This window comes from Mastigoproctus giganteus, chromosome 12 (assembly GCF_048544385.1).
Source record: "Mastigoproctus giganteus isolate SK-2022 chromosome 12, ASM4854438v1, whole genome shotgun sequence".
Classification (NCBI taxonomy): domain Eukaryota; kingdom Metazoa; phylum Arthropoda; class Arachnida; order Uropygi; family Thelyphonidae; genus Mastigoproctus; species Mastigoproctus giganteus.
In genome coordinates, this window is record NC_143586.1 from 170,329,262 (window position 1) to 170,357,172 (window position 27,911).

The following is a 27,911-nucleotide window of genomic DNA, read 5'->3' on the forward strand; positions in this document are numbered from 1 at the left end:
GGAATTTAGTAAATAAATTTGATGAATTTGAGGTATTGCTCAAAATATCAAAGGCAGATATTGTTGGGATATCAGAGACGTGGTGTCACACAGATATAAGGAATGCAGAACTGGAATTTGGGGAGTACAATATCTATAGAAAGGACAGACAGGATAGGAAGGGAGGAGGGGTTATGCTATTAGTTAAGAAATACATAAAATCCAAGGAAGTGAAGCCAGTCGACATTGCTGGACAGTGCAGTGTCGAGTCAGTTTGGTGTGACATAAGCATTGGGAGATCAAAATTGAGAGTAGGAGTGTGCTATAGGCCTAATGACTCTGATGATTATAATAAGAAACTGTACAGGAAATAGAGTGGGCCAGTAAATCAGAGAGTCTTATAATGGGGGATTTTAATTTCCCAGATATTGACTGGAATTTGGGGGCTGGTCACTCACACACTAGCAAGGCTTTTGTGGATTTATTGGATGATTGTTTTCTACATCAGCATGTTCGGGAGGCAACTAGAGGGAGTAATACTCTTGATTTGATTATCAGTAGTGATTCTTCTTGCATTAAGAATCTGCAGGTAAATGAACCACAGTGTGCTGAAGTGGGATTTACTCAGAGGTAACTACCATTAGGGGTAAAGGGAACGGTTATTGCTTTCGTAAAGATGACTACGATGGACTGAGACAATATTTAAATTCTATACAGTGGGACCAACTGATGATGTTACCAACAGCAAATTCAAAATGGGAAGCATTCAAAGAACTTATCTTGGAAGCTACTAGGCTTTACATACCAACTAAGAAATATTGTTCAAGGTTTAGGCCTAAGTGGATGTCAGATGAACTAATGAGACATATGGCAGAGAAGAAAAATGCATGGGATACATATAAATTAACACGTGAAACAGAAGCCTATGATAGATACAAGTTGATCTGTAACCAAGTTACAAAGGAGGTTAGGCAGGCGAAGGCAGATTACGAGAAATCTTTGGCAAGGGATGCAAAGAAAAACAGCAAAGAGCTCTTTACTTATGTAAATTCTGGAAAGAAGGGGATGAATCAGATTGGTCCACTTGATATCGATGGGTCAACTGTTGATGATCCTGCTCAGGTAGCTAACAAACTAAATGAATATTTTGCATCGACATTCACACATGAGGAGTTATTCAGAGAGGGGAATGCCAGAGGTGTATTCAACTCTGGCTCTGGCAGTGAGCTAGAGAATCTTGTAATAACTGAGAGTAAAGTGGAGGAGAAATTGTTGAAGATAAATACAAGAAAAGGCACCTGGGGTGGATGGGATCTATCCAGTTATATTAAAGGAGGCAGCAAAGGAAGTAAGCAAACCCTTAGCCATAATTATGAGAGCTTCCTTGGACTCAGGGGAGGTACCCATAGACTGGAGATGTGCAAGTGTGACCCTAATTCACAAAGGAGGATCAAAGGCTGACACAAGTAATTATAGACCTGTTAGTTTAACTTCTGTTCCCGGAAAATTAATGGAGGCACTGGTTAAAGAAGCACTGCAGGCTCATCTAGACAAGACTTCAGTTCTAGCTCAGACACAGCATGGTTTTGTTAAGGGGAAGTCTTGCCTGACCAATCTGATTGGATACTATGATGCAGTCACAAAAGAACTGGATGCAGGGAATAACTTTGATATTATATACTTGGATCTTAGAAAGGCTTTTGATACTGTTGCACGTGGAAGACTGCTGCACAAATTGGAGCAGTGTGGCATTGGAGGCAAATTGCTGCTATGGATAAAGGGGTGGTTGAGAGAGAGAAGACAGAGTGGTAATCAATTGACACTGCTCATCGTGGACTAATGTTATTAGTGGAGTACCTCAGGGTTCAGTATTGGGTCCATTATTGTTTTCTGTATTTATAAATGATATTGATGATGGTATATCAAGCTTAATGTCCAAGTTTGCAGACGATACGAAGGTTGGCAGGGTTGTCAAGGACACTACTGACACTGTGCTACTGCAACAGGATCTGCAAAGGTTGAGCAGATGGGCTGAGAGGTGGCTAATGAAGTTTAACATTGACAAATGTAAAGTACTACATATGGGAAACAGCAACCCCAGAGCAACGTATCAACTCTGTGGTACTACACTGGCAGTGGTATAGAATGAAAGGGACCTGGGGGTGGTTGTGCAGGCAGATATGAAGTTTTCTGAGCAGTGCAGACGGGCAGCAAGAGTAGCTCATGGTGTATTGTCGATGATATATAGGAATTTTTCTAGCAGCGATAAGGAGGTGATTATTCCCTTGTATAAGGCAATGGTCAGGCCACACCTAGAGTACTGTATACAGGTCTGGAGGCCTCATTTCAAGAAGGATGTAGAGATGCTGGAACGAGTACAGAGAAGGGCAACAAGATTAGTGAATGGAACAAAGGGTGATCTTACGAAGAAAGGGTTAAGTTTTGCAAATTACAGTGTCTGGAGGCTAGGCACCAGCGAGGTGATCTGATAGAGGTGTATAAAGCCTTGAATGGTTTGAGCATGCTCAATGCTGATGGGATTCCTCCTCTTGCTCAGAATAATCACCTGAGAGGGCATAAGTTCAAATTGAGGAAAGACAGATTTAGGATAGACGTGAGGAAATTTGGCTTTAGCCAGCGGGTGGTTGGTTGGTGGAACAGACTTCCATCCCTTGTTGTGGAAGTTGATAGCCTCAATAAGTTTAAGGCTCAGCTGTACAGGTATTTCGAACGAACAGAGGGGTGAAGTGGAAGTGGGTATTTTTTATTTATTTATTTATTTTATTTTATTTATATATTTATTTATTTTTTTTTTTTTTGGCTGATGCTGCATAAGCTTGCTTTCTTGCATCAAATGCCTCTACTAATGCTAATGCTAAAAAGTTCAATAGTACAGAACCTAACCCAGGGATCTTCCAACAAAATACAGTGGACCCCCACTTTAAATGATATGTGAAAATCGGAAGAATATTTTCCAGTTAGCAAAATAAAAATAAATTTATGCTTACGTACATACTAATTGATATTTCTGTTTACAGACTAAATTTTACAACCAAAAAAAAAAAAAAAAAATATATATATTCAAATTTAAAACCAAAATATTCAATCATATAAAAAAAACCAAATCTATATATGTTTTTTTTTTTTATATGATTGAATATTTCATGGAAGGGGAAACATCTCACCATAATAACATGGAAAACTCACAGAATTCCAGCTATCAGTACTATAACAAATGCAAGAATATAGAGTTTACTACCAGTTTATAATTGGTAGTAAAAGACCAGTAAACCAGAAACTGCAAATTGTTTTATGATAGTGACCTCCAGAAATGTGCTTTAGAAAAATATCATGAAGGCAATAGCAACTAGCAAATCAACAGCAGGGATTCATAAAAAGGAATGAAAACATTGAAAATTACATCTAACAGAATAGCAGAGTTTTTCCTAGCACAAAAAAGCTCAAAAATACGTGTTATGCGAGATTTCCAGCCATTCTCAAACCGTATTAGAGCGAAACTTTGTTGTAGAAGTACTGTGTTGTGCAAGGATTTCCACAATTTATCAATTGTGTTAGAGCAAAACCGTGTTGTAGAAGTACCTTGTTATATGAGGGTTGCCTGTACTAAGGTGTATAAGACAATGGTCAGACCACACCTTGAGTACTGTATACAGGTCTGGAGGCCTCATTTTAGGAAGGATGTAGAGCTGCTGGAATGAGTACAGAGGTCAATGAGATTGGTGAGGGGAATAAAGGTTTGTGCTTACAAAGAAAGGCTTAAGTACTGCAAATTACTTAAAGATATAATTACCATCAGGGGTAAAGGAAAGGGTTTTTGCTTCCGTAAAGGTGAGTACAGTGGTCTCAGACAGTTTTTAAATTCTATACAGTGGGATCAACTGACGATGTTACCAACAGTAAATTCTAAGTGGGAAGCATTCAAGGAATTAATCGTGGATGCTACTAAAAGTTTCATACCTATTAAGAAATATTGTTCAAGGTTTAGGCCTAAATGGTTATCAAATGAACTAATGAGAATCGTGACAGAGAAGAAAAATGCATGGGATGCATATAAATTATCAAGCGACTCAGAAGCCTATGACAGATATAAGCTAGTCTGTAATCAGGTCACAAAGGAGGTTAGGCAGGCGAAGGCAGATTACGAGAAATCTTTGGTAAAAGATGCTAAGAAAAACAGCTAGGATTTCTTTACTTATATAAACTCTAAAAGGAAGGGGATGAATCTGATTGATCCACTTGATATCGGTGGTTCGACTGTTGATGATCCTGCTCAGATAGTAAACAAACTGAATGAGTACTTTGCATCTACATTCACACATGAAGAGTTATTAAGGTTTGAAAATGGCAGAAGGTTATCAAATTGCAGCAGGGTGCTTAATGATTTTGTAATAACTGAGAGCAAAGTGGAGGAGAAATTGTTGAAGTTAAACATAAGAAAGGCATCTGGGGTGGATGGGATCTATCCAATTATATTAAAGGAGGTGGCAAAGCAACTAAGCAAACCCTTAGCCATAATTATGAGAGCATTCTTGGACTCAGGGGAGGTCCCCACGGACTGAAGATGTGGAAATGTATCCCCAATTCACAAAGGGGGGGGGATCGAAGGGTGACACGAGTAATTACAGATCAGTTAGTTTAACTTCTGTTCTGGGTAAAATAATGGAGTCACTTGTTAAAGATGCATTGCAGGTTCATCTAGACAAGACTGCAGCAATAATTCAGACACAGCATGGGTTTGTTAAGGGAAAGTCTTGTCTGACAAATTTGATAGGATATTATGATGTGGTTACAAAGGAACTGGATGCAAAAAATAATTTTGATATCATATATTTGGATTTCAAGAAAGCTTTTGACACTTGCGCATGGAAGACTATTGTACAAATTGGAGCAGAATGGTATTAAGGGTAAGTTGCTACAATGGATAAAAGGATGGTTGTGTGGGAGAAGACAGAGGGTGGTAATCATTGGGTGCTGCTCTTCGTGGACTAATGTTATTAGTGGAGTCCCACGGGTTTCGGAGTTGGGTCCTCTGTTGTTTTGTATATTTATCAATGATATTGATGAAGGTATATCAGGCTTAGTGTCGAAGTTTGCAGATGATACAAAGGTTGGCAGGGTTGTTAATGACAGTGTGCTACTGCAACAGGATCTAGATAATTTGGGCAGATGGGCTAAGAAGTGCCAACTGAAGTGTAACCTTGACAAATGCAAAGTACTGAATATGGGTAGAAGTAACCCCAGAGAAACGTACCAACTGTGTGGTACTACACTTAAGGTGGTAGAAAATGAAAAAGACCTGGGAGTAATTGAGCAGTCAGATATGAAGTTTTCTGAGCAATGCAGACAGGCTGCCAGGGCAGGTCCTGAGGTTTTGTCAATGATATATAGGAATTTTGCTAGCAGGGAAAAGGAGGTGATTGTCCCTCTGTATAAGGCAATGTTCAGGCCACACCTTGAGTACTGCGTACAGGTCTGGAGGCCTCATTTTAGGAAGGATGTAGATTTACTTGTACAGAGAAGGGCAACAAGATTGGCGAGGAGAATGAAGGGGATCCTCTTACCAAGAGAGGCTTAAATTCTGCAAATTGCAGTGGCTGGAGACTAGGCACCTGCGCGGTGATCTGATTGAGGTGTATAAGGCCTTGAATGGGTTGAGCACGCTGAATTCTGATGGGATTCTTCCACTTGTTCAGATTACGAACCTAAGGGGACATAAATTCAAATTAAGAAAGGACAGATATAGAATAGATCTGCGGAAATTTGCATTTAGCCAGCGGGTGGTTAATTGCTGGAACAAACTTCCAGCTGTCGTTGTGGAAGTTGATAGGTTGAATAAATTTAAGGAGAACTGGACAGGCATTTGGAGGGAATGGTGTGATTTTTTTTTTTTTGGCTGATGTTGCATAAACTCATACACTTGCTTTCTTGCATCACATGCTACTACTATTTCATGCAACTTAAATATACCAATACATGCTGAGATGATAAGTTTTCATAAACCTCTAATCTCAAAATTTTAAATTTTATTTTAAAAAAAAAATCAAATTTAAATTTAATTTTTGGAATGGAGATTTTTTTTTTTTTGGCTGATGCTGCATAAGCTCATACACTTGCTTTCTTGCATCACATGCTACTACTACTAAATCGTAGCGTCTGGATACAAGGGATCTGTAAGGTGATCTGAATGAGGTGTATAAGGCTTTGAATGGTTTGAGCAAGCTCAGTGCTGATGGAATTCTTCCTCTTGCCCAGATTAATCACCTGAGGGGACATAAATTAAAATTGAGAAAAGAAGTTGTAGAAAAGATGTGCATAAATTTGCCTTTAGTCAGTGGGTGGTTGATTGCTGGAACAAACTTCTGTCATGAAAGTTGACAGGTTAAATAAATTCAAAGGTGAACTAGGCAAACATTTGGAGTCAATGGATGGGTGAAATGGGAAGGATCTTTTCTTTTCATTTTTTTTGGCTGATGCTGTATAAGCTAAATAATATTAATATGCTTGAAAGGGTTCAAAAATCTCTCATCAGATTCTTAGTTTATAAATCAGATTTAGACTATTTTTGTTTAAATATAAAGACTGATGTAAAATTTTGAACCTTCCCATGTTAAGTGTTAGAATGAATATGTTTGACTGTTTCCTTCTACATTCGATTATTCAAGGCAAAATAGATGCTCCATTGCTACTGTCATGTATTAACTTCAATTGTCCCCCTAGGCCTTTGAGGGAACATAAATTATTTCACATCTCTAAATTTAGGACAAATCATGTTAAATTTGAATTTTTCAACAGAATAGCTACATTGTTAAATGAAAATAAAATTGATATTTTTATTAATAAAACTAGTGTTAAAAATGAATATCACTAACTGTTGTTTTAGCCCATCCATGTTTTGTATTAATTCTCTATATTTTAAATTTACTGAAGTTTATTTCTATTACTTTTATATTTATATGTTATTATTATAATTCCAAGAGTACAAAACCTCAGAGTGATAGAAAAAGCACAGTATGATACCAGTCTTATGGATACAAATGATCAAGATGAAGCTATTCTTGAGCTTTATGCAATGATGACATGGACACTGGTGGTCAGCCTGTCTTTCTCAAAACAATGGAATAAACTGATAACACTAATAAAGTCATCAGAAACAACTAAACCTAAGTAATGCATACAGTACTTCAATGGAATTGTCGTGGTCTCCGAGCAGTATCGATGACATTAAAGATCTTCACACCTACAATCCCACTGGTGTATGTTTACAAGAAGTTAAACTAACCCCACAAATAAATATGGACACTTCTTTGGAAAATGCAAAAAAATAACAAGCTATTTCAAATAAAACCTGAACCACAATTATGGACTTCTAGCCTTCATATAAATAGAAGAGAAGTAATCTTAGCCAGAACTCGAAAGGTCACACCCACTTCACACATCTCTGTCTGCTTATAGCGCATTATAGCCTTAGTTGCTAATGCACCAATAAAACCCCAACCAACCATCTGTCTGCTTATAGGAAATGATACTCCTCAGTATGTGCACTGCTCACAACCACTTACAGTAAAACATATACTCCTTGAATGTAGCTTATACGCCTTGAATGATACTGCAAAGCATCCTTTCAGCATAGCATAATCTAGTCCCATATCCTGATTATAGACACAATATAAGGAGAACATCTATGGAACAATGGACACTTCTGTGGAAAATGCAAACAAATAACAAGCTATTTCAAATAAAACCTGAACCACAATTATGGACGTCTAGCCTTCGTAAAAATAGAAAAGAAGTAATTTTAGCCAGAACTCGAAAGGTCACACCCACCTCACACATCTCTGTCTGCTTACAGGAAATGAGCGCCTCCGTAGCCAGGTGGGAAGGAGCAGCAGTGCATAGCACACGCTTCTTGATTAGACCGGGGTTCGAGCCCGTCACCACCAAATATGGAGGATGCAGAAAGGTCAGGGAATGACCACCGCATATCCCGGAGCAATATGGCCTTAGTTGCTAATGCTCCTAAAAACCAAAACAACAACAACAACATACAGGAAATGATACTCCTCAGTATGTGCACTGCTCGCTACCACTTACAGTAAAACATATACTCCTTGAATGTAGCTTGTTCAGCAAAGCCCAACGAATGTCTTAGTTTGATTTCAGAACTACAACAACCTCTGTCTCTCAATAGCATCATAGGTAAAGAAGCAAATCTCTCTGAATTATTTTTATATTTAAAACAAATTAAAATGTGTGACAGTTTATAACTGCTGCTCAAGCAGTTTTTATATGTAAGGTCAACATGACCTATGTAGTCCTTGCACCAGAAAACACCACAACAACAATGGTATAAGTGGTTCAAAGACGGATGTGAGGATTTTTGTGATGACACAAGGAGTGGGCATCTATCCACCTCTTGAAATGAGGACAAAGTTGCAAGAGATCGTTGTTAAATTCTAAATAAAGATTTTGGGAAAAGGAAAGTGTGCAGAATTGTGCCACGCAGCCTCGTGGATGAGCAGAAGCAACAGAGTATCATCATGAAGACTTCATCCAGAATTGTTAAAACAATCCTGATTTCCTCTTCTGTATTGTCACTGGAGATGAGGGTTGGGTGTTTCAGTATTTCCCAGAGATGAAGAGTTAGCGCATGAAGCTTAAAAAATCATCACTAAGGCCCATAAGGTTTAATTTACAGAAGTCCAGGATCAAGACAATGCTGATCATGTTTTTTGACAAACAAGGTGTGATTCACAAGGAATTTGTACCTGAAAGTTAATGCTGTGTACAGGTACTTCAGAGACTATTGAATTTCCCCGGTTAGGGCTGCAATTTTAAGAGAAAAACAGTTGGTTCTTGTTGCAGAAAAATGTCCCACCCATTCTGAACTTGTTTTGGTGAAGACATTTCTGCCATTGTAGAGATTAACCATCCATCCTACTCTATCGATCTGGCACCAACAGACTTCTTCCTCTTTTCCAAGGTGAAAACTGCCCTCAAAAGAAAGAGATATCAGGATGTTGAGGATATAAAGAAAAATGTAACTGCCAAACTGAACATCATCTCTTTGGATGTGTTTGCTGACTTTTCAGTAACTTTCACAATGACGTAATAAGTGCATTCATTCAGGTGGTGATTACTTGGAATAAAAATAACACTATTTTTGAGCTCCTTTTTGTGTTTTTTTTTATTGCACCAGTCTAGGAACTTTATTGCCACACCTTGTATATATAGAATATCCAAATTAGCAGTAGCAAGAAACTCCTCCACGAGCTTATGCTTTTCACCTGTGACCTTCCATTTGTATCTTTTAGAGATCTTTGCCTCTGAAATATCCATGACTTGTTCAAGGAGTGTAACGTAAGATATCTAGTGGTTGCATTTGCAGTAGAGGGAAGTAAGAGTGAGATGGCCAAAAGCATCTTCTATGGCACACAGGCAATATACAGTAAAGCACTGCAATATGTTCCAAACCAAAATTGCAGAAAAACAGATTTGCTCATCAGTTGTGATGATCCTATTGGAGACCAGGAAACCTTTCACATGTCCTTTCAGACAGTACGTGTGAAAGGTTTCTTTCACACATACTGTCTGTTTGCCTTGTTTGTTGCTGAGAGTTTGAGAATATATATTTTACCATTGATTTGTAATTTTTTAGCTGTGACTCTAGATTATTATTTGTGTGATGCATAATTCATTCCGGTCTGTCTGTTTGTTCTATGATGCCAAAGTGGGGTGCCATGACACCGATGTTGAGTTGATTCCCAAAGGTTGTCACCAAATTTAGACATTGCATTAGCATTCCTTTCACTACATATACTGATGTAATTGATCAATTAAAATACAATTGCTGAATAATACATTAAAAATCTACAATATTTATTCACGTGCTTCATACTTGTAGGTTACTGAACTCTAGATGAAATCTAATAACTCATTGGTTAAGCTTGTTTTCAGTATACTGCACATGCTCCTTCATTTAGTAGTTTCTGTCTGCAAACTAGGGTTTTAAATGGAAAATTTACAAAATGGCATGTGTGGAATCAAAAAATATATGTAGAGGTCCCCCCCCTCCCCCATGTGGGCACCTGTTCTTGATGGGACCTCCCAGTGATGCTGCAGATCCTCCAGATTAGCACCACCAGAATCCACACATGCCATTTTGTATTCACTGGACATCACAGGCATCACCTTTAGAAACTCAGAAAGAGGCATCTGGTTGGTTGAAGGGGCCCAGCTTTGGCACACCACTTTTGCTACTGCTTTGATAACATGGGTGGTCCTGGGATGGCTTACCCTGGATCATTAGGTAGTCCCACCACCCCAGAGGGTGGTGGGACTACCTAAGGGGGCTGGAGGGGTGGGTCTAAGTGCATTGGGCTTATTTACGATTGACCAGGATAGAGCCTATACGAAACACCTTTAAACACCTTCATGTTTAAAGTGTTACTGTTCATCACTTTCGAAGCTATTTCCTTTAGTCACTTTTTTTCTTTTTTTGATGGAAGTGCAAGCTCCTTGTTGCACATTTCCAACATCATATTTGGTGGAAAGTAGTTTTGGTTTGGTCATCAAACTTCGAAACAAGCAAAGAAATTGACTCCAGATTGCTAAATGTACTGATTTAAGACTCCTGCTAAATAACTTTAAATTAAACATTGGGAAACTGGCATCACTTCATCAAGTCTATCATTGCATTAATAATGTATTGAACATTGAAGAAGTTGCTAAATGATTATCAGACTTTGAAAAGCTGCTATCGCTGGATAAAGTTTATCAGTTTTGTTGAATTAAACTAAAAAGTTTTAATTGGATTTTGAATAAATGTGTTATCTTCCTTAGTGAGTCATGCAAACTGCTAGTCTGAATAATGCTTTTTTGTAGGTTGGGGAGCACTGGAGAGGAGTTTATGGACCAAGGGAATAATGGCCAAAAGATTTTGGTAACCATTGGACTCTCGAGTTTGTCCAGAGGGGTCAACCATGTCAATGCATTGCTTCTACCTTCATGGTTCTAGGTACAGGATTCAGGTGGATATAAAGTGCTTCGATAGTCCTGGTGCACATTTATTGCTTGCCAGGTAATAGGCATCCCTTAGGGCTCTGTGGTAGGTGGGGAACACATGCATCGAAACAGAATATAACTTCTATGAATCATAATAATATAAATCTTTTCTTCTCGGACCCAGTAAGGTCCCTACCAGAAAAATTGGATGTTGACTCAGTAACTTCCTTCCCCCCCACCCCAAAAAAGACAACTGAAGTTATATCAGGTTCAACACTTTGATGCCTGATAATAAATTCTAAACATGAAAATCTCATTATCATGACCTCCACTTTACTCTCAGTTATTACAAGATTCTCTAGCTTACTGCCAGAGTTGAATACACCTCCGGCATTCCCCTCGCTGAATGACTCCTCATGTGTGAATGTAGATGCAAAATATTCATTTAGTTTGTTAACTACCTGAGCAGGATCATCAACAGTTGACCCATCGATATCAAGTGGACCAATCTGATTCATCCCCTTCCTTCTAGAGTTTACATAAGTAAAGAACTCTTTGCTGTTTTTCTTTGCATCCCTTTCCAAAGATTTCTCGTAATCTGCCTTTGCCTGCCTAACCTCCTTTGTAACTTGGTTGCAGATCAACTTGTATCTATCATAGGCTTCTGTGTCACGTGTTAATTTATATGTATCCCATGCATTTTTCTTCACTGTCATATGTCTCATTAGTTCATCTGACATCCATTTAGGCCTAAACCTTGAACAATATTTCTTAGTTGGTATGTAAAGCCTAGTAGCTTCCAAGATAAGTTCTTTGAATGCTTCCCATTTTGAATTTGCTGTTGGTAACATCTTCAGTTGGTCCCACTGTATAGAATTTAAATACTGTCTAAGACCATCATAGTTGCCTTTACGAAAGCAATAACCCTTCCCTTTACCCCTGACGTTAGTGACCTCTTTGAGTAAATCCCACTTCAGCACACTGTGATCACTGCCACCTAGTGGTTCTGTATCTGCAGATCCTTAATGCATGAAGAATCACTACTGATAATCAAATCAAGATTATTACTCCCTCTAGTTGCCTCCCGAACATGCTGATGTAGAAAACAATCGTCCAATAAATCCACAAAAGCCTTGCTAGTGTGTGAGTGACCAACCCACAAATTCCATTCAATATCTGGGAAATTAAAATCCCTCATTATAAGACTCTTATGTACTGGACCACTATATTTCCCTGTACAGTTTCTTATTATACTCATCAGAGTGATTAGGCCTATAGCACACTCCTACTCAATTTTGATCTCCCAATGCTTACGTCACACCAAACTGACTCGACACTGCACTGTCCAGCGATGTCGGCTGGCTTCACTTCCTTGGATTTTGTGTTTCGTAACTAATAGCATAACCCCTCCTCCCTTCCTATCCTGTCTATCCTTTCTGTAGACGTTGTACTCCCCAAATTCCAGTTCTGCCTTCCTTATATCTGTGTGACACCACGTCTCTGATATCCCAACAATATCCGCCTTTGATGCTTTGAACAATACCTCAAATTCATCAAATTTATTTACTCAACTCCTAGCATTGGTGTACACGCAGGTATACATGCACCTGTTTCTATTCTTAGCTACCCTAACACAACCCATGTGTTTACTTGTACCGCAATGATTCCCAGCAGTCTCTGTAATATCCTGAATCTTGTTTTTCAGGCTTCTGCTCATTTCAATAGAAGCAGTGCAAGAATCACTTTCACCTCTGCCAGTGGCTACTGTTAATCTATTAATCTTTGTATCCCCCCCCAAGCTAGCAGTTTTCCGACCCACCTAACACTGCCTCGATAGCATCAGCAAATATTCTTGCACCCTTTCTATTTAAGTGTATCCCATCCCTGTAGAAGCAGTCTCTTCTGTTAACAAGTACAGCCCAGGCTGAAAAAAATTCTACCCCTTGAGCCTTGCACAATCTTTCCAGGGCCGAATTGACCGACAAGGCTCTCATCATATACTCCCTCCTATCGTGTCTGGTCAGAATTGCAGACACTTTCAAATTCAACCCTAATTCACGGCTTTTTTTTTCGTCAACTGTTTATGATGAAATCTGTGAGTTACACAGATTTCATCATAAACAGTGCTATGACAGCTGCACTATTGCCTGGAAACTCCTCAAATTCAATGGAGGTGGACTTCTCAAATATCACAGCTGGCCACAACTTTCTCCAACATTTCTGTAATGTTTCATTTCTCACAGAGTCCCATGCACAACTGATAGTGTAAATAGCATCTTTGAGGTTATATTTCTTCTGAAAATCCAGAATTGTCCGGTCAAAATTAGTCATCTTGCACATGACGTCGTGCCTGTAAAACATTTTTATGCCTTGCATCTCCCCCCCCCCCGATTCATCGGTTGGATCAGACTTGTGACGTTAGCTGGAAGATAACACATGAAAATGTTGCTATTAACTAGCTCTTCAGCAGGAGGATGTGCACGACAGTTATCCAAGAGCAACAAAACTTTACTATTCTCTGTTAATCCTTTCTTTCGTAAATTTTCTTTAGCATTGTCTCTAGGGACAAACGAATAATGAAACCACTTGGTAAAGATTCCTGCGTCCATCCAACTGTTACTCTGGGCATGATAATGTACGGGAAGGTTACTTACACCATTAAAGCACCTTGTTTTAGCAAATTTGCCGACCACACACACACACACACACACACAGCTTTACCTTATGATTTCTGATGCATTTGCACAAACGAGCACAGTTACACACTCTTTATTTTGCTTAAACCCATGAGCTACCTTCTCATTACCACCAGACAAAGTAGAATTAGGCAGACACTTCCACATTAGTCCTTTCTCATCTGCATTATAAATCTGTTCTGGGGTCCAAATAATTTTTTTCGACTATTTCACTAAACACCTCACGAAATGAAGCTGCAGTCTGAAAATCAGCTGATTTCTGCTCCCCTGACAAATCCAGCTTACGGATGCCATGAAGAACCTTGAATTGAGTAAGCCACTTGAAAATTGAAGGTAAAATTGAAATGCAACCACCCTCGGATCTTTTCAGCGAAAACCACTCATACAGCGTCTGGTCAAGCTCTTCCATTCTCGGTGTATGAAGAGTATGACGCTTCTCTACACTCTTGTCACTCTCCGACTTGGCATAAAACTTCTTTATTTTCTGAGACTGAGCCTTAATGTCATAGATCATTGATAAGCCAACATTAAATTCTTCCATGAGCACTGAACGACTTTCACCTTTCTCAAGCCGCTTGCATATTTCCATCTTCTGCTTGAGGGTAAGCACTACACGTTTACGCTTACTTGCTACCTGTTTTGGCATACTAGAAGTTGAAAGAGAACACAGAATTTGAATAACAATAAATCAACCGACAATTCACTGTGTAAATATACACAGTGAATTGTCGGGAGTGAGACAAACGTGATGAGGGACGCGCATGCGCGTACTCACAGAACAAAACAGCGCACCAAGTTTGAATCATTTTATCTAGAAATTAATATGTATCATTTTAATTTTTCAGCTACCTACTACATTATTTCCAAGATTTCTTGCCGGTTGCTTGAATTCCGGTTAATGGAAATTCTTCTGTAATTCAAAAATTCATAACAAGAATTTGATGTTATATTCCATTGAAGGTGCAAAATTAATGGAAGAGCCACTAGATTGTATACCTATAGTTCTCGCTGGTGATTTCAATCTAGAATTAAATTCTGAGGCTGGAAAGAAGTTTTGTAAATTTATGAAAGATGTCTTCAATTTAGATAGTAAGTCAAATACTTTAGTAAATACTACACATAATGGAACGACAATCGATGGAGTATTCACTCGGGAATTAAAATAATTTGAGTGTCAAAATTATATATCTTATTTCAATTACCACAGACCAATAATTTGTGGTGTTATAATATATTTTATACGAATTATTTCATTGTACACTAGTACAATGAAAAATTCCATTCATTGTATTTCATTTTACTGAAATTATTTTTAATAAAAATAATGCATCAATACTTTTTTTTATTTATTTTACTGTACCAGTTTCATAATATTTTATTTTTACTGTACCAGTATCATAACAAGTTCCTGCAGTAAAGACTCTTAACAGTTGCCGCTGTGACACTATCAGTCGCAGAGAAGAGCAGCAGCAGCAACTCATTATGTACCTGGTACATAATTTTCTCCTGTTTTTTTTTTTTTTTTGCCTGATGATGTATAAGCTTGCTATGGATGGGATTTTCTTGAAGTGTTCAGAAGAGATATGTTTTGAGTTGAAATTGCATTGCAAAACAGGACATATATTTGTGTATAGGAATGGTCCCCACTAGAAACCTCATCCATACTTTCATTTTACCAATGTCTCTGAACTGTATTACAGCTAGATATTTGCACTGCCCAGTAAGGCCATATGTACCTAACCCATTATGCTGTTTCAAGTTTCAGAAAAATGGACATTTGCAAATGGCCTGTCATGATGCAAAGGACCATGAAATTATAGTATGTTAACTGCAAAACTTGACATGTATTATCTGCTGAAGAGAGTACTCTACTCTGTTTACTCTCTATCATGCCAGCAATGGAAAGAGATAAAAGAGAGACAATGATTAAATGCAGAGCTGAGCATATCCTCACAGGAGGTAAGAAAAATGGTGGAATCTGTAAATACCGAGAAATCTTCATGCACCCAGAAGGTTGGAGGGAGATGTTTTACCAGAACACAAACAGAAATGACTATTCTACCCGAAGAGTCATTTTTGCTCCCATCACACACTATTTATTAAGATCATTTAGCTGCCACACATATGTACCTCCTGCTGCATCCTCTCTGCCAATATGTGGCAAAGAAAAATTTCAGAAATCTGAAATAAAATGGATGTTAAAATGAAGGAGGGAGTGGTTTTAGTACTTTTTTGAATGAAGAAATGACACTGGTCAATGGCCATTCTTACCCAAATGGGATAAATCCAAGGCTGAGCATCCCTTACCTTTCTCTGTCCTCAACACTCTGGATGCTAATTGACTGATTCACCAAGTTCATATAATGGCTGAATTATACAGAAGACATCCAGATCCTCCCGAAAAGCAAGAACCAGTTTTCTTTTTGCCTCAGTAGACATATATGAAAGCATGTGATGACCTAACCTTTGATCATGTACACTGGTGTTCAAAGAAAGTGTATTACCCTTTAAAATTATAATTGTTGTCCAAATAATGTAAGTATATGACAGTATTTCTTACAGATTGCATCAGATAAGATTGACACATGTGGATGATTACGTAATATTGCATCAGCTGTTTCTTTCAGCTATATAAGCGTGCTCTGCAAGAGTTGCAGTCGTTCCTTGTTTGCTTGTGTCAGGATGATGCCATGAAGAAAGAGTGCTATTGTTGCTTTACGTGAGGAAGGATGTTCTTCCCATCATATTGCTTATGATGGGAAGAACTTATAGAGTGTCTTGTAATCAGTCGACAGTGAGTAGATTTCTTTCCAAACTCAAGAATACTGGTTCTGCTGATAGGAAAAAAAGGAATCGGATGCTGCAAACGGGTCTCTATACCAAAACAGGACCACGTTTTGAAGTTTTTATGCCTTAAAAACCGTAAGGCTTCTTCATCTGAGCTGAAAAGAGAATGGGAAGAACATACAGGAGTGGTAGCAAGTGCAGTAACATCAGAAGATACCTCTTCAAAAATGGACTTGTAGCCCATCGTCCTAAGAAGGACTGGTGCGTTCTGGCCACAGCTGTCAATGCCCCATTAAAATCCAAATCATCCATTCATCCTAAGAAGAAGCCCCTCCTCTCACAAAAAATGAAATAGGCCCGATTAATTTGGTGCAAGGAGCATGTCAAATAGACCCCTGAGCAGTGGAAGTCAGTTATTTTCTTGGATGAGAAGAAATTCAACCTGCATGGCTCTGATGGGAGACAAACAATTCGTCATAGGTGTGGTGAAGAATACAATCCAGACTGTATGGTGTCTACGGTGAAATTTGCAGTTTATAAAAGGTTCTGTAAATGCCAACAGATACCTGGCTATATTGGAAGGCAAATTGCTGTCAACCATTAGAGACCATTTCAACCTGCCAAGTAACTGCATCTTTCAGGACGACTCTGCTCCATGTCATCGGGCGAAAAGTAGGCACTTCTGTAAGTTACTTTAGCTTCATTTCTGCATTAGAGGTTCGACAGTAATGTGTTTACATTTGTTATAGGTGAAAGAATGATTGGAAGAACGGTCCATTATAACACTTGGCTGGCCAGGAAACAACCGGGACCCAAATCCTATAGAGAACTGTTGGCATTGTGTGGAATCTGCAGTTGCCAGAAAGAAACCAAAGACCCTTCGTGAACTTCAGGAAGCCATAATTCCTGTTTGGAATCACGAACTATCAGTTGATTATCTTCAGAAATTGATCTTGTCAGTACCTCGACGGTGTGCTGCTGTCATCATGGCCAGAGGTAGTTCAACTAAATATTAGTTTGCACCTGGTGAACTTTTCATTTTGTTTTCCATTTAGAATGAAAAACTGAAGCCAATTGGGCTTCTGATAACATTTCAGCCATAATTGTGTTTACCAACTGTTGTATAAAGGTTGGAAATGCTCATTTTGGAATATTTTGAGAGCAACTGTCAAATATTACTTAGCTTTGCCTTAACTATTAATAAATATCTTTTGTTTATATTTCTATTTATGATACTAGTCATTAATGTAACATACCATCACAAAAAAGGGTTAGAAATGTGAAATTCCTAGGTGATGCACTTTCTTTGAACACCAATGTATGCGTAAAAACTGCTGCCCAGCAGACAACTCATTTGCTCACCAAGCTGCACTACATTACTTGTTGATAAACTGCATTTAATAGGCTTAATGAGATTTCTGCCCTGCCACAGTAATGAGCTGTATTTGTACAACTTGGCTGAAGTGATTATTTAAATTTTTAATTAAAAATTTACTTATTTAATTTTGGTAATATTATAAACTTGATTTCTGATCAGTATCTTTTAATTAATGTGTTATCTTTGTAAAAGCAAAACTCATGGACAAACATATCCAAGTATGATAGATTATCAATTGAGATATAGCCTTGTTATATTGCCAGCCTACTCTGATAAAATTTACTATTTTAATTACTTTTAAATGCTGTGATTATTGCGATTAAAAAAATTGCATAATAAAATTTAAATGATGTATAATTTTATTTCTTATCAGCTATGGCCTCTTTTTGGAGGGACTTTAGTGAAACCAGCAAAAGATAAACTGTTTTATATACCACAGGTTAGTATTTCTTCATTATAAAGTCAAAAACCTTTATTTTGAGTTAAGTTTGCCTTTACTCATTTTGTAAGTAGATGCAGTGAACTTACAAATAACTAAAATGTATTATATTTTATAATATAATACATCTTTACATTAGCATTCGTGGTGAACAGACGTACCTATTGCAGCTCATCATAGCGACAGAAAAGTATAGATAAGAGGGGGATTAGAGCAGATAAGTGAAGTATAGCAGGGTTTCAAAGGTTATTTAGTATATTGTAAAGTTTATTTTCATAAGTTTTTTTCCTATAATAGTTTGATTTTTTAAATATTATAAATATAATAATTAGTAAATTTTATAATGGTTATAACAAGATCTGCACTTCGTCAGAGGGTACCATGACTCGTACAGAAATAGCTGGCAGAGATTCCCGGGTGAGTAATGATTTTATCCTTTGCAGAACCTGTGGCATGTATTCCGAAGTCGACCTAGTGGATAATCCTAGCTCACTTGGAGATTCTTTTCTTTGTCACCATTATAAGCAGTGCACTGATTTTAAGTTAAAATTTTGTGCATTGCTAGAACAATTTGAGTCATTGAAAAAAACGGGTGCTTTCCCTCGAGAATAATGTAACTGGGAGCGTGTCAGGGGCTCAAGACTCTAATAACCCACCAAGTGATGCACTCCCGATTCGGCCCCAGAATAAAATAACCAAGTGCAAACTACTCTGGTTCAAAAGGACTTAGTTTTATTAGGAGACTCCATTGTTAGAGAAACGGGAAATATTTTTTGTAATAAGGATACGTGGACTAGAACCAGGGTATGTCTGCCGGGAGCAACTATTAATGATGTCACCAACAGGCTGTCAGATTTTAAGGGGGGTAAAGAGAATATTATTATTCATGTGGGGGCAATGACATTAAGCATACATGATCTGACGATTTGTTAGACAAATATAGGACCATGCTGAAGAAATGCCACGAGTTGGGTCACAATCTCTGTGTGTCTGCAGTTCTGCCCAGACACAATAGGAGGGATCATACGCCGAAAGCCTTGTGGATTAACTGAAGTTTTGAAAGACCCTGCAAGGTGTTGGGGGAAAATTTCTATTAGCTTGGCCTGCAGTTGTAGGTAGAACGAATCTGTTTTGTAGTGACGGGATACATTTAAACAAAGGTGGTGCAAGTTTTTGCCACTATTATTGAGGATACCTTAAATGGACAAGGAAACTGCTAGTTTGGGGGGAGAAGGGTAATAAAGTAACCTTGCATGTACCTCAAAAGTTCTTGTTTTTTACCACAACAGAACGTAGTGGCAAGATGTTCTGAGAGCAGAAACGTTTCAAATGTGTGTATAGCTAATGCCAGGGAAGCGAGCATTAGCTACCCTTTAAGGGGTGTGTCCGGGTAGTTAACTATACGAGAATACCAAGTCGTAATTGTTTATACAATAATGTCAGGAGTGTTGTCAATAAAATGAGTGAATTTGAACTGCTGGTTAGGACAAGTAACGCTGACTTAATAGGGCTTACAGAAACGTAGTGCCACCCGGAGATGGAATGACGAGTTTCAGTACGGTATGTATAATGTATTTAGGATGGATAGGGAAGATAGAAGGGGTGGTGGGGTCATGCTTCTTATCAAAAGCAACCTGAGCGCGATGAAAGCCTTCACAGATTCAGACATTTCGCATGCTAGTATAGAATCTGTTTGGTGATATATTTGGAAGCAAAGGTATAATGAGAGTGGGAGTAATCTACAGGCCAGGTGATTGTGAAGATTATGACGAGAGCCTCCACATGTAAATACAATGGGAAAGTATGTGTGGTTGTCTAATATGGGTGATTTTAATTTGTCTCTAATTGATTGGAGCAAATGGGAAGGAAACTCCACTTGGAGGTCAAAATTTTTAAATCAACTGGTTGATTGCTATTTGTATCAACATGTCAGGGAAAGTACTAGGGAAAAGAATACTCTAGACGTCATCATCACCCATGAACTAGCTGACATTATAGGGCTGACAGTACATGAACTAGTAGCAGGAAGTGATCACAGAGTTCTATGGTGGACAATGAAGAGAGAGAGAGAGAGGTAGCAGTAGTTAAAGGCAAAGGAATGGGTTATAATTTCAGGAAAGGAAATTACGACGGCTTAAGATGCTACAGGGCCTTTATTAACTGGGTAGATATCTCACAGAGAGCAAATACAATTGAATTATGATATATCTTTGAAAACATTAATCAGAAGCCTTGAATGCTTATATACAAAAAAATACTCCACAAGAAAGATTCCAAGTTGGATGAATAATGAAGTTGCAGATTACCTGAGCAGAAAAAGATGGCATGGAAGAGTTACTGAGCAATAAAAAGTACTGAAGCCTATAACAGCTACAAATTGATCTGTAATAATGCCACAGAAAAGGTTAGGCTGGCAAAGGCAGATTATGAGAAATCGCTCGCAAAGAGTGGGGATAAGGAATTCTTCACATATATAAATGCAAAGAAGAGAAAGACAAACCGATCGGACCCTTATGTAATGAATGTGGGATAATATTAGATACCACAGCTGAAGTTGCAGATGAACTCAACAGTTACTTTGCATTGATATTTACAAAAGGAAAACCCTTATGTCAATGAGAAATTATGGGAGTGAAGTTGAAAAAAAATGTAATTAATGTTTAAATTCTACGTTTATTTAATGAAAAAAACTTTTGAGTTTACAGGCTAGAAGGCTCCTGCGGTTGATGGCATATACCCTATAATCTTAAGGGAGGCGGCAAGCAAGTGCATTGAACCATTGAGGCTAATTATGAGAGCATCACTGGACCGGGAGTGATTCTGTTGGATTGGAAAAGTGCCAATGTATCTCCAGTACATAAGGGCGGTTCTAAGAGTGAAGTGGGAAATAACTGGCCAATTAGCCTAGCTTCAGTAGTAGGGAAAAGTATGGAGACAGTGATCAAGAATGGAATTCAGGATCATTTAGATAGAAATGGAATTCTGAAGGATACTCAGCATGGTTTTGTAAAAGGAAAATCATGTTTGACAAGGTCATCAAGAGCTGGACTTAGGGAATAATTTCAACTTCATTTATTTGGATTTCAGCAAAGAATTTGACTGAGTGCAACATGAGCGGTTACTTTATAAGCTGGAACAGGTTGGAATCTCAGGGAAAATCCTTAGATGGATAGCTGGATGGTTTCAGGGCAGGAGGCAGAGGGTTGCGATAAATGGTCATTCCTCAGATTGGGTTGACGTAAGACCCAAAGTTCAGTTTTAGGACCACTGTTGTTTTTGATTTTCATAAATGACATCAATGAAGGGATAAGGTTGTGATGTCTAAATTTGCAGATGATGTAAAGATTGGTAGAGTAGTTAACCATCACTGCCAAGCAGAGCTTCTTTAGAGTGACCTAGATAGACTTCAGGAATGGTCAGAAAAATGGCAGCTATGCTTTAATCCAGCAAAGTATAAGGTGTTGCACCTGGGGAACAGTAACCCCAAAATAATTTATACACTTGGCAGAGTTGAAATAAAGCCGGTTGTGGAGGAAAGGGACCTGAGTATTACGATACAGTCAGACACGAGGTTCTCCAAGCATTGTAGACTGGTTGCATGGAAGGCCCATGGTGTCCTATCAATGATTTATCGAACAATTGAGAGTAGAGATCAGGACGTCATAATCCCATTATATAAGGCTATTTTTAGACCACACTTGAAATGTCATGTTCAAGTATGGATGGTGCCTCCGTAGCCAGGTGGGCAGGAGCAGCAGTGCGTAGCAAACGCTTCTTGATTAGATGGGAGTTCGAGCCCGTGACCACCAAATACGGAGGATGCGGAAAGGTCAGGGAATGACCACCGCATATCCCCGGAGCAATATGGCCTTAGTTGCTAATGCTCCTAACAACAAGTGTGGAGACCGCACCTAAAGAAAGACATGGTGCTTCTTGAAAGGGTCCAAAGAAGGTAACTCGCCTGGTGAGATCGGCAAAAGGGCGTCCATACGAGGAAAGACTTTGAATGTGGGGGTTGCAGAGCTTGGAAACTAGGCACCTGAGAGGAGAGTTGATTGAGATGTTTAAGACTGTGATGAGAGGCATAAGCAAAATGAATGTGGATGAAATTTTGATGGTTATAAATGATTCTAGAACAAGGGGCCATAATTTCAAGTTATGTGGGGAGAGATGTTTAGACTGGATTGGAGGAAGTTTTATTTTAGCCAGCGAGTTATAAATTACTAGAATAAGTTACCTACATGGGGGTGGTAGAGGCTGACAGTTTTGGGTCAAAACTGTCAGCCTTGATAATTACCTACTCCTGTACGGAATTATCAAGTCAGCTGGACCTACAGGAGGAGGTAGACACATAAGTTGTATATTTCCTTTTCTTTTATTATTATTTTATTTTTATTCCCTTTTCTTTTATTATTTTATTTTTATTCTTATTATTTTATTTTTTTGTTATTTTATAATTATATTTTTGGCTGGTGGCCATTAGCATTAGTAGAGGCATATGATGCAAAAAAGCAAGCTTATGCAGTATCAGCCAAAAAAAAAAAAAAAAACCCCACTCCCATTTCACCCCTCCGTTTTTTTTATTTATTATTATTATTATTATTTTATTTTATTTTATTTTATTTTTTTTTTTAGGTCCTAGCCACTGAAATCTCAGGAAACTAGGTGGCAGGACCTGCCAGAGTACTTATTTAAAATATTGGTGTACCTGGTCTGCCTCCACGGGGCAAAGTGTGGGCAACGTCTGGCCTCAGCAGAGGCCTGGCGGCTAAATGGCCAGAAGAACAACGGTACACAACACTACTCATCTACAATATCCATGCACTTTTAAATCTCTGGCCTTTACAGTGTACTGTATCACACGACAATGTAAACTACGCGGAGATGGGGGAAACCCCTGGTGCCGTTTGACCCCAAACACACTTTACACTTTACTTTACACTTCACCCCTCCGTTTGTTCGAAATACTTGTCCTGCTAAGCCTTAAATTTATTTAGGCTATCAACTTCCACAACAACGGATGGCAGTCTGTTCCACCAACCAACTACCCGCTGGCTAAAGGCAAATTTCCCGCACATCTGTCTTTCCTCAATTTGAATTTATGCCCTCTCAGGTGATTATTCTGAGCAAGAAGAAGAATCCCATCAGCATTGAACGTGCTCAAACCATTCAAGGCTTTATACACCTCTATCAGATCACCTTGCCGGTGCCTAGTCTCCAGACACTGTAATTTGCAAAACTTAAGCCTTTCTTCGTAAGAGCAACTGTTTGTTCCATTCACTAATCTTGTTGCCCCTCTCTATACTCGTTCCAGCAGCTCTACATCCTTCTTTAAATGAGGCCTCCAGACCTGTATACAGTACTCAAGGTGTGGCCTGACCATTGTCTTATACAAGGGAATAATCACCTGCTTATCCCTGCTAGAAAAATTCCTGTATATCATTGAAAAGACACCATGAGCTACTCTTGCAGCCTGTCTGCACTGCTCAGAAAACTTCATATCTGCCTGCACAGTTACCCCCAAGTCCTTTTCATTCTCTACCACTGTCAGTGTAGTACCACAGAATTGATATGTTGCTTTGGGGTTACTGTTTCCCATATGTAGTACTTTACATTTGTCAATGTTAAACTTCATTTGCCACCTCTCAGCCCATCTGCTCAATCTGTTGGCAGGGTTGTTAAGGACACTACTGACGTAGTGTCCTTAACAACCCTGCCAACCTTTGTATCATCTGCAAACTTGGACATTAAGCTTGATATACCATCATCAATATCATTTATAAATACAGAAAACAACAATGGACCCAATGCTGAACCTCGAGGGACTTCACTAATAACATTGGTCCACGATGAGCAGTGTCCATTGATTACCACTCTGTCTTCTCCCCCTCAACCATCCCTTTATCCATATTAGCAATTCGCCTCCAGTGTCACACTGCTCCAATTTGTGCAGCAGCAGCAGCAGTCTTCCATGTGCAACAGTATCAAAAGCCTTTCTAAGATCCAAATATATAATATCAAAGTTATTCCCTGCATCCAGTTCTTTTGTGACTGCATCATAGTATCCAATCAAATTGGTCAGGCAAGACTTTCCCTTAACAAAACCATGCTGTGTCCGAGCTATAACTGAAGTCTTGTCTAAATGATCCTGCAGTGCTTCTTTAACTAGTGCCTCCATTAATTTTCCTGGAACAGAAGTTAAACTCACAGGTTTATAATTACTTGTGTCGGCCTTTGATCCTCCTTTGTGAATTAGGGTCACACTTGCACATCTCCAGTCTATGGGTACCTCCCCTGAGTCGAAGGAAGCTCTCATAATTATGGCTAAGGGTTTGCTTACTTCCTTTGCTGCCTCCTTTAATATAACTGGATAGATCCCATCCACCCCAGGTGCCTTTCTTGTGTTTATCTTCAACAATTTCTCCTCCACTTAACTCTCAGTTATTACAAGATTCTCTAGCTTACTGCCATTCCCCTTCCTGAATAACTGCTCTTGTGTGAATGTAGATGCAAAATACTCGTTTAGTTTGTTAGCAACTTGAGCAGAATCATCAACAGTTGAACCCTTGATATCCAGTGGACCAATCTGATTCATCCCCTTCCTTCTAGAGTTTACATAAGTAAAGAACTCTTTGCTGCCAAAGATTTCTCGTAATTAGCATTAGCATTAGCATTAGCATTAGTAGAGGCATTTGATGCAAGAAAGCAAGCTTATGCAGCATCAGCCAAAAAAAAAAAAAAAAAAAGTAACATAAATAAATAAAAATAACCACTTCCACTTCACCCCTCTGTTCGTTCGAAATACCTGTCCAGCTGAGCCTTAAACTTATTTAGGCTATCAACTTCCACGACAGGGGATGGAAGTCTGTTCCACCCACCAACCACCCGCTGGCTAAAGGCAAATTTCCGCACATCTATCCTACATCTGTCTTTCCTCAATTTGAATTTATGCCCTCTCAGGTGATTTTTCTGAGCTAGAGGAAGAATCCCATCAGCATTGAGCATGCTCAAACCATTCAAGGCTTTGTACACCTCTATCAGATCACCCCGCTGGTGCCCCTCAACCACCCCTTTATCCATAGCAGCAACTTGCCTCCAATGCCACACTGCTCCAATTTGTGCAGCAGTCTTCCATGTGCAACAGTATCAAAAGCCTTTCTAAGATCCAAGTATATAATATCAAAGTTATTCCCTGCATCCAGTTCTTGTGTGACTGCATCATAGTATCCAATCAAAGAGGGAGTCTGCTGACGAGGCTACTAGACGGTCGTTTTCAAAGCCGCTAAGTGGATTTTTCTTATTTATTGATTTGAAATTATTGTTTTTCTAAAACTTTTGATTTAAATTTAGTAGTATAACATTATTTTGTGATTTTCTGATTAATTTGGTGTATTTATTCTTTACTCGGCCTTGTAATTGCATAAAAGTATCGGTAAAGGTTTCCACGTGTTTCAACTCCGCTAACCGTTCGTAATTTTCCCGCCTTGTGATACGATATACCGTACTAGATAGCGTTAGTTGAACTTCGTTAGCAGTTACATTGTACGTTTAAATAAATACATATAACGACTTAGATTACAAACGTAATATAATTAATTATATTTAACATAATTAATTATACATATAAGCACTTAGGTTGCGTAACATAAATAATTGGTAAAAACAAATAATTAATACATAACTTGATACGAAAGTTATATAAAGGGATTTCGCAGATAACACTCGTTACTGAAACGTAAATATTTCGTAGATAACACTCGTTACTGAAACGTAAATATAGCGTTATAACTGTGTTTGGATACAAGTTTAGGATTTAATTTTGTACAGAAATTGAAATTTTATTGAAGGTAAATCTAAATCATGACTCAAACCAGAGCAGCAAAGCAAAGGGCTCAAGCCAATGGGAATGCTGTGGCCCAGGGGAGAACTGAGGGGGGCAGTTGTCCTCTGAATCACAGCCTTGTAATATGCACTATTTGCTTGATGTTTGCGGAGCAGTCAAGTATGGGACATGATACTGCCATGGGGGATGTCTTTGTGTGTGTGCGATGCAAGGAGTGTAAGGAGATAAGGCGACAACTCAGCGTTGTTATGGGCCTATATGAGAGCTTGAAGGATAGGGTGGATGCCCTCGAAGGATTACAAGTGAGGGGCCCATCAAGCTCTCAGCTGCCCACACCAATGCCAGAGCTTGCACTTGGTCATCGCGGAACACAGCGGCAACCCCCAAGGCAGAATGCGCTGGTCCCAAAGGAACTAGTAGTTGTTGGTGACTCTATTGTCAGGGAAACGGGAAACATGCTTTGTAAAAAGGATAGGTGGAATAGGACCAGGGTATGTCTGCCAGGGGCAAACGTTGATGACGTTGTAGAGCGGATATCATCTTTTAAGGGCACAAAAGGTGATATAGTTGTACACGTTGGCACTAATGACATTAAGAGTAGAAGACCGGCGGAATTACTTGACAAGTACAGGTCACTGATGAAAAAAAGCCGTGAATTAGGGTTGAAATTGAAAGTGTCTGCAATTCTGCCCAGACACGATAGGAGGGAGTATATGATGAGAGCCCTGTCAATCAATTCGGCCCTGGAAAGATTGTGCAGGGCTCAAGGGGTAGAATTTTTTTCAGCCTGGTCTGTACTTGTTAACAGGAGAGACTGCTTCTACAGGGATGGGATACACTTAAATAGAAAGGGTGCAAGAATGTTTGCTGATGCTATCGAGGCAATGTTAGGTGGGTCGGAAAACTGCTAGATTGGGGGGATACAAGGACTAATAGATTAACAGTAGCCACTGGCAGAGGTGAAAGTGATTCTTGCACTGCTTCTATTGGAATGAGCCGCAGCCTGGAAAATAAGATGCAGGATATTTCAGAGACTGCTGGGAATCATTGGGGTACAAGTAAACACATGGGTTGTGTTAGGGTAGCTAAGAAAAAGAACAGGTGCATGTATACTTGTGTGTACACCAATGCTAGGAGTTTAGTAAATAAATTTGATGAATTTGAGGTATTGCTCAAAACATCAAAGGCAGATATTGTGGGGATTTCAGAGACGTGGTGTCACACAGATATAAGAAATGCAGAACTGGAATTTGGGGAGTACAATGTCTACAGAAAGGATAGACAGGATAGGAAGGGAGGAGGGGTTATGCTATTAGTTAAAAAACACATAAAATCCAAGGAAGTGAAGCCAGTCGACATCGCTGGACAGTGCAGTGTCGAGTCAGTTTGGTGTGACATAAGCATTGGGAGATCAAAATTGAGAGTAGGAGTGTGCTATAGGCCTAATGACTCTGATGAGTATAATAAGAAACTGTTCGGAGAAATAGAGTGGGCCAGTAAATCAGAGAGTCTTATAATGGGGGATTTTAATTTCCCAGATATTGACTGGAATTTGGGGGCTGGTCACTCACACAGTAGCAAGGCTTTTGTGGATTTATTGGATGATTGTTTTCTACATCAGCATGTTCGGGAGGCAACTAGAGGGAGTAATACTCTTGATTTGATTATCAGTAGTGATTCTTCATGCATTAAGAATCTGCAGATAAATGAACCACTTGGTGGCAGTGATCACAGTGTGCTGAAGTGGGAGTTACTCAAAGAGGTAAC

At 38.9% G+C, this 27,911-nt stretch overlaps 1 protein-coding gene across 1 annotated transcript in view; it reads left to right on the forward strand.

Annotated features, from left to right (window-relative positions):
* Window positions 1-27,911, forward strand: part of Abcd3 (ATP binding cassette subfamily D member Pmp70) — a 461,674-nt gene that overhangs the window by 334,299 nt on the left and 99,464 nt on the right. The window contains exon 20 of the mRNA XM_090386468.1: window positions 18,236-18,301. Within this exon, the coding sequence (XP_090242594.1) occupies window positions 18,236-18,301 (66 nt within the window). The remainder of the gene's footprint in view (window positions 1-18,235; window positions 18,302-27,911) is intronic.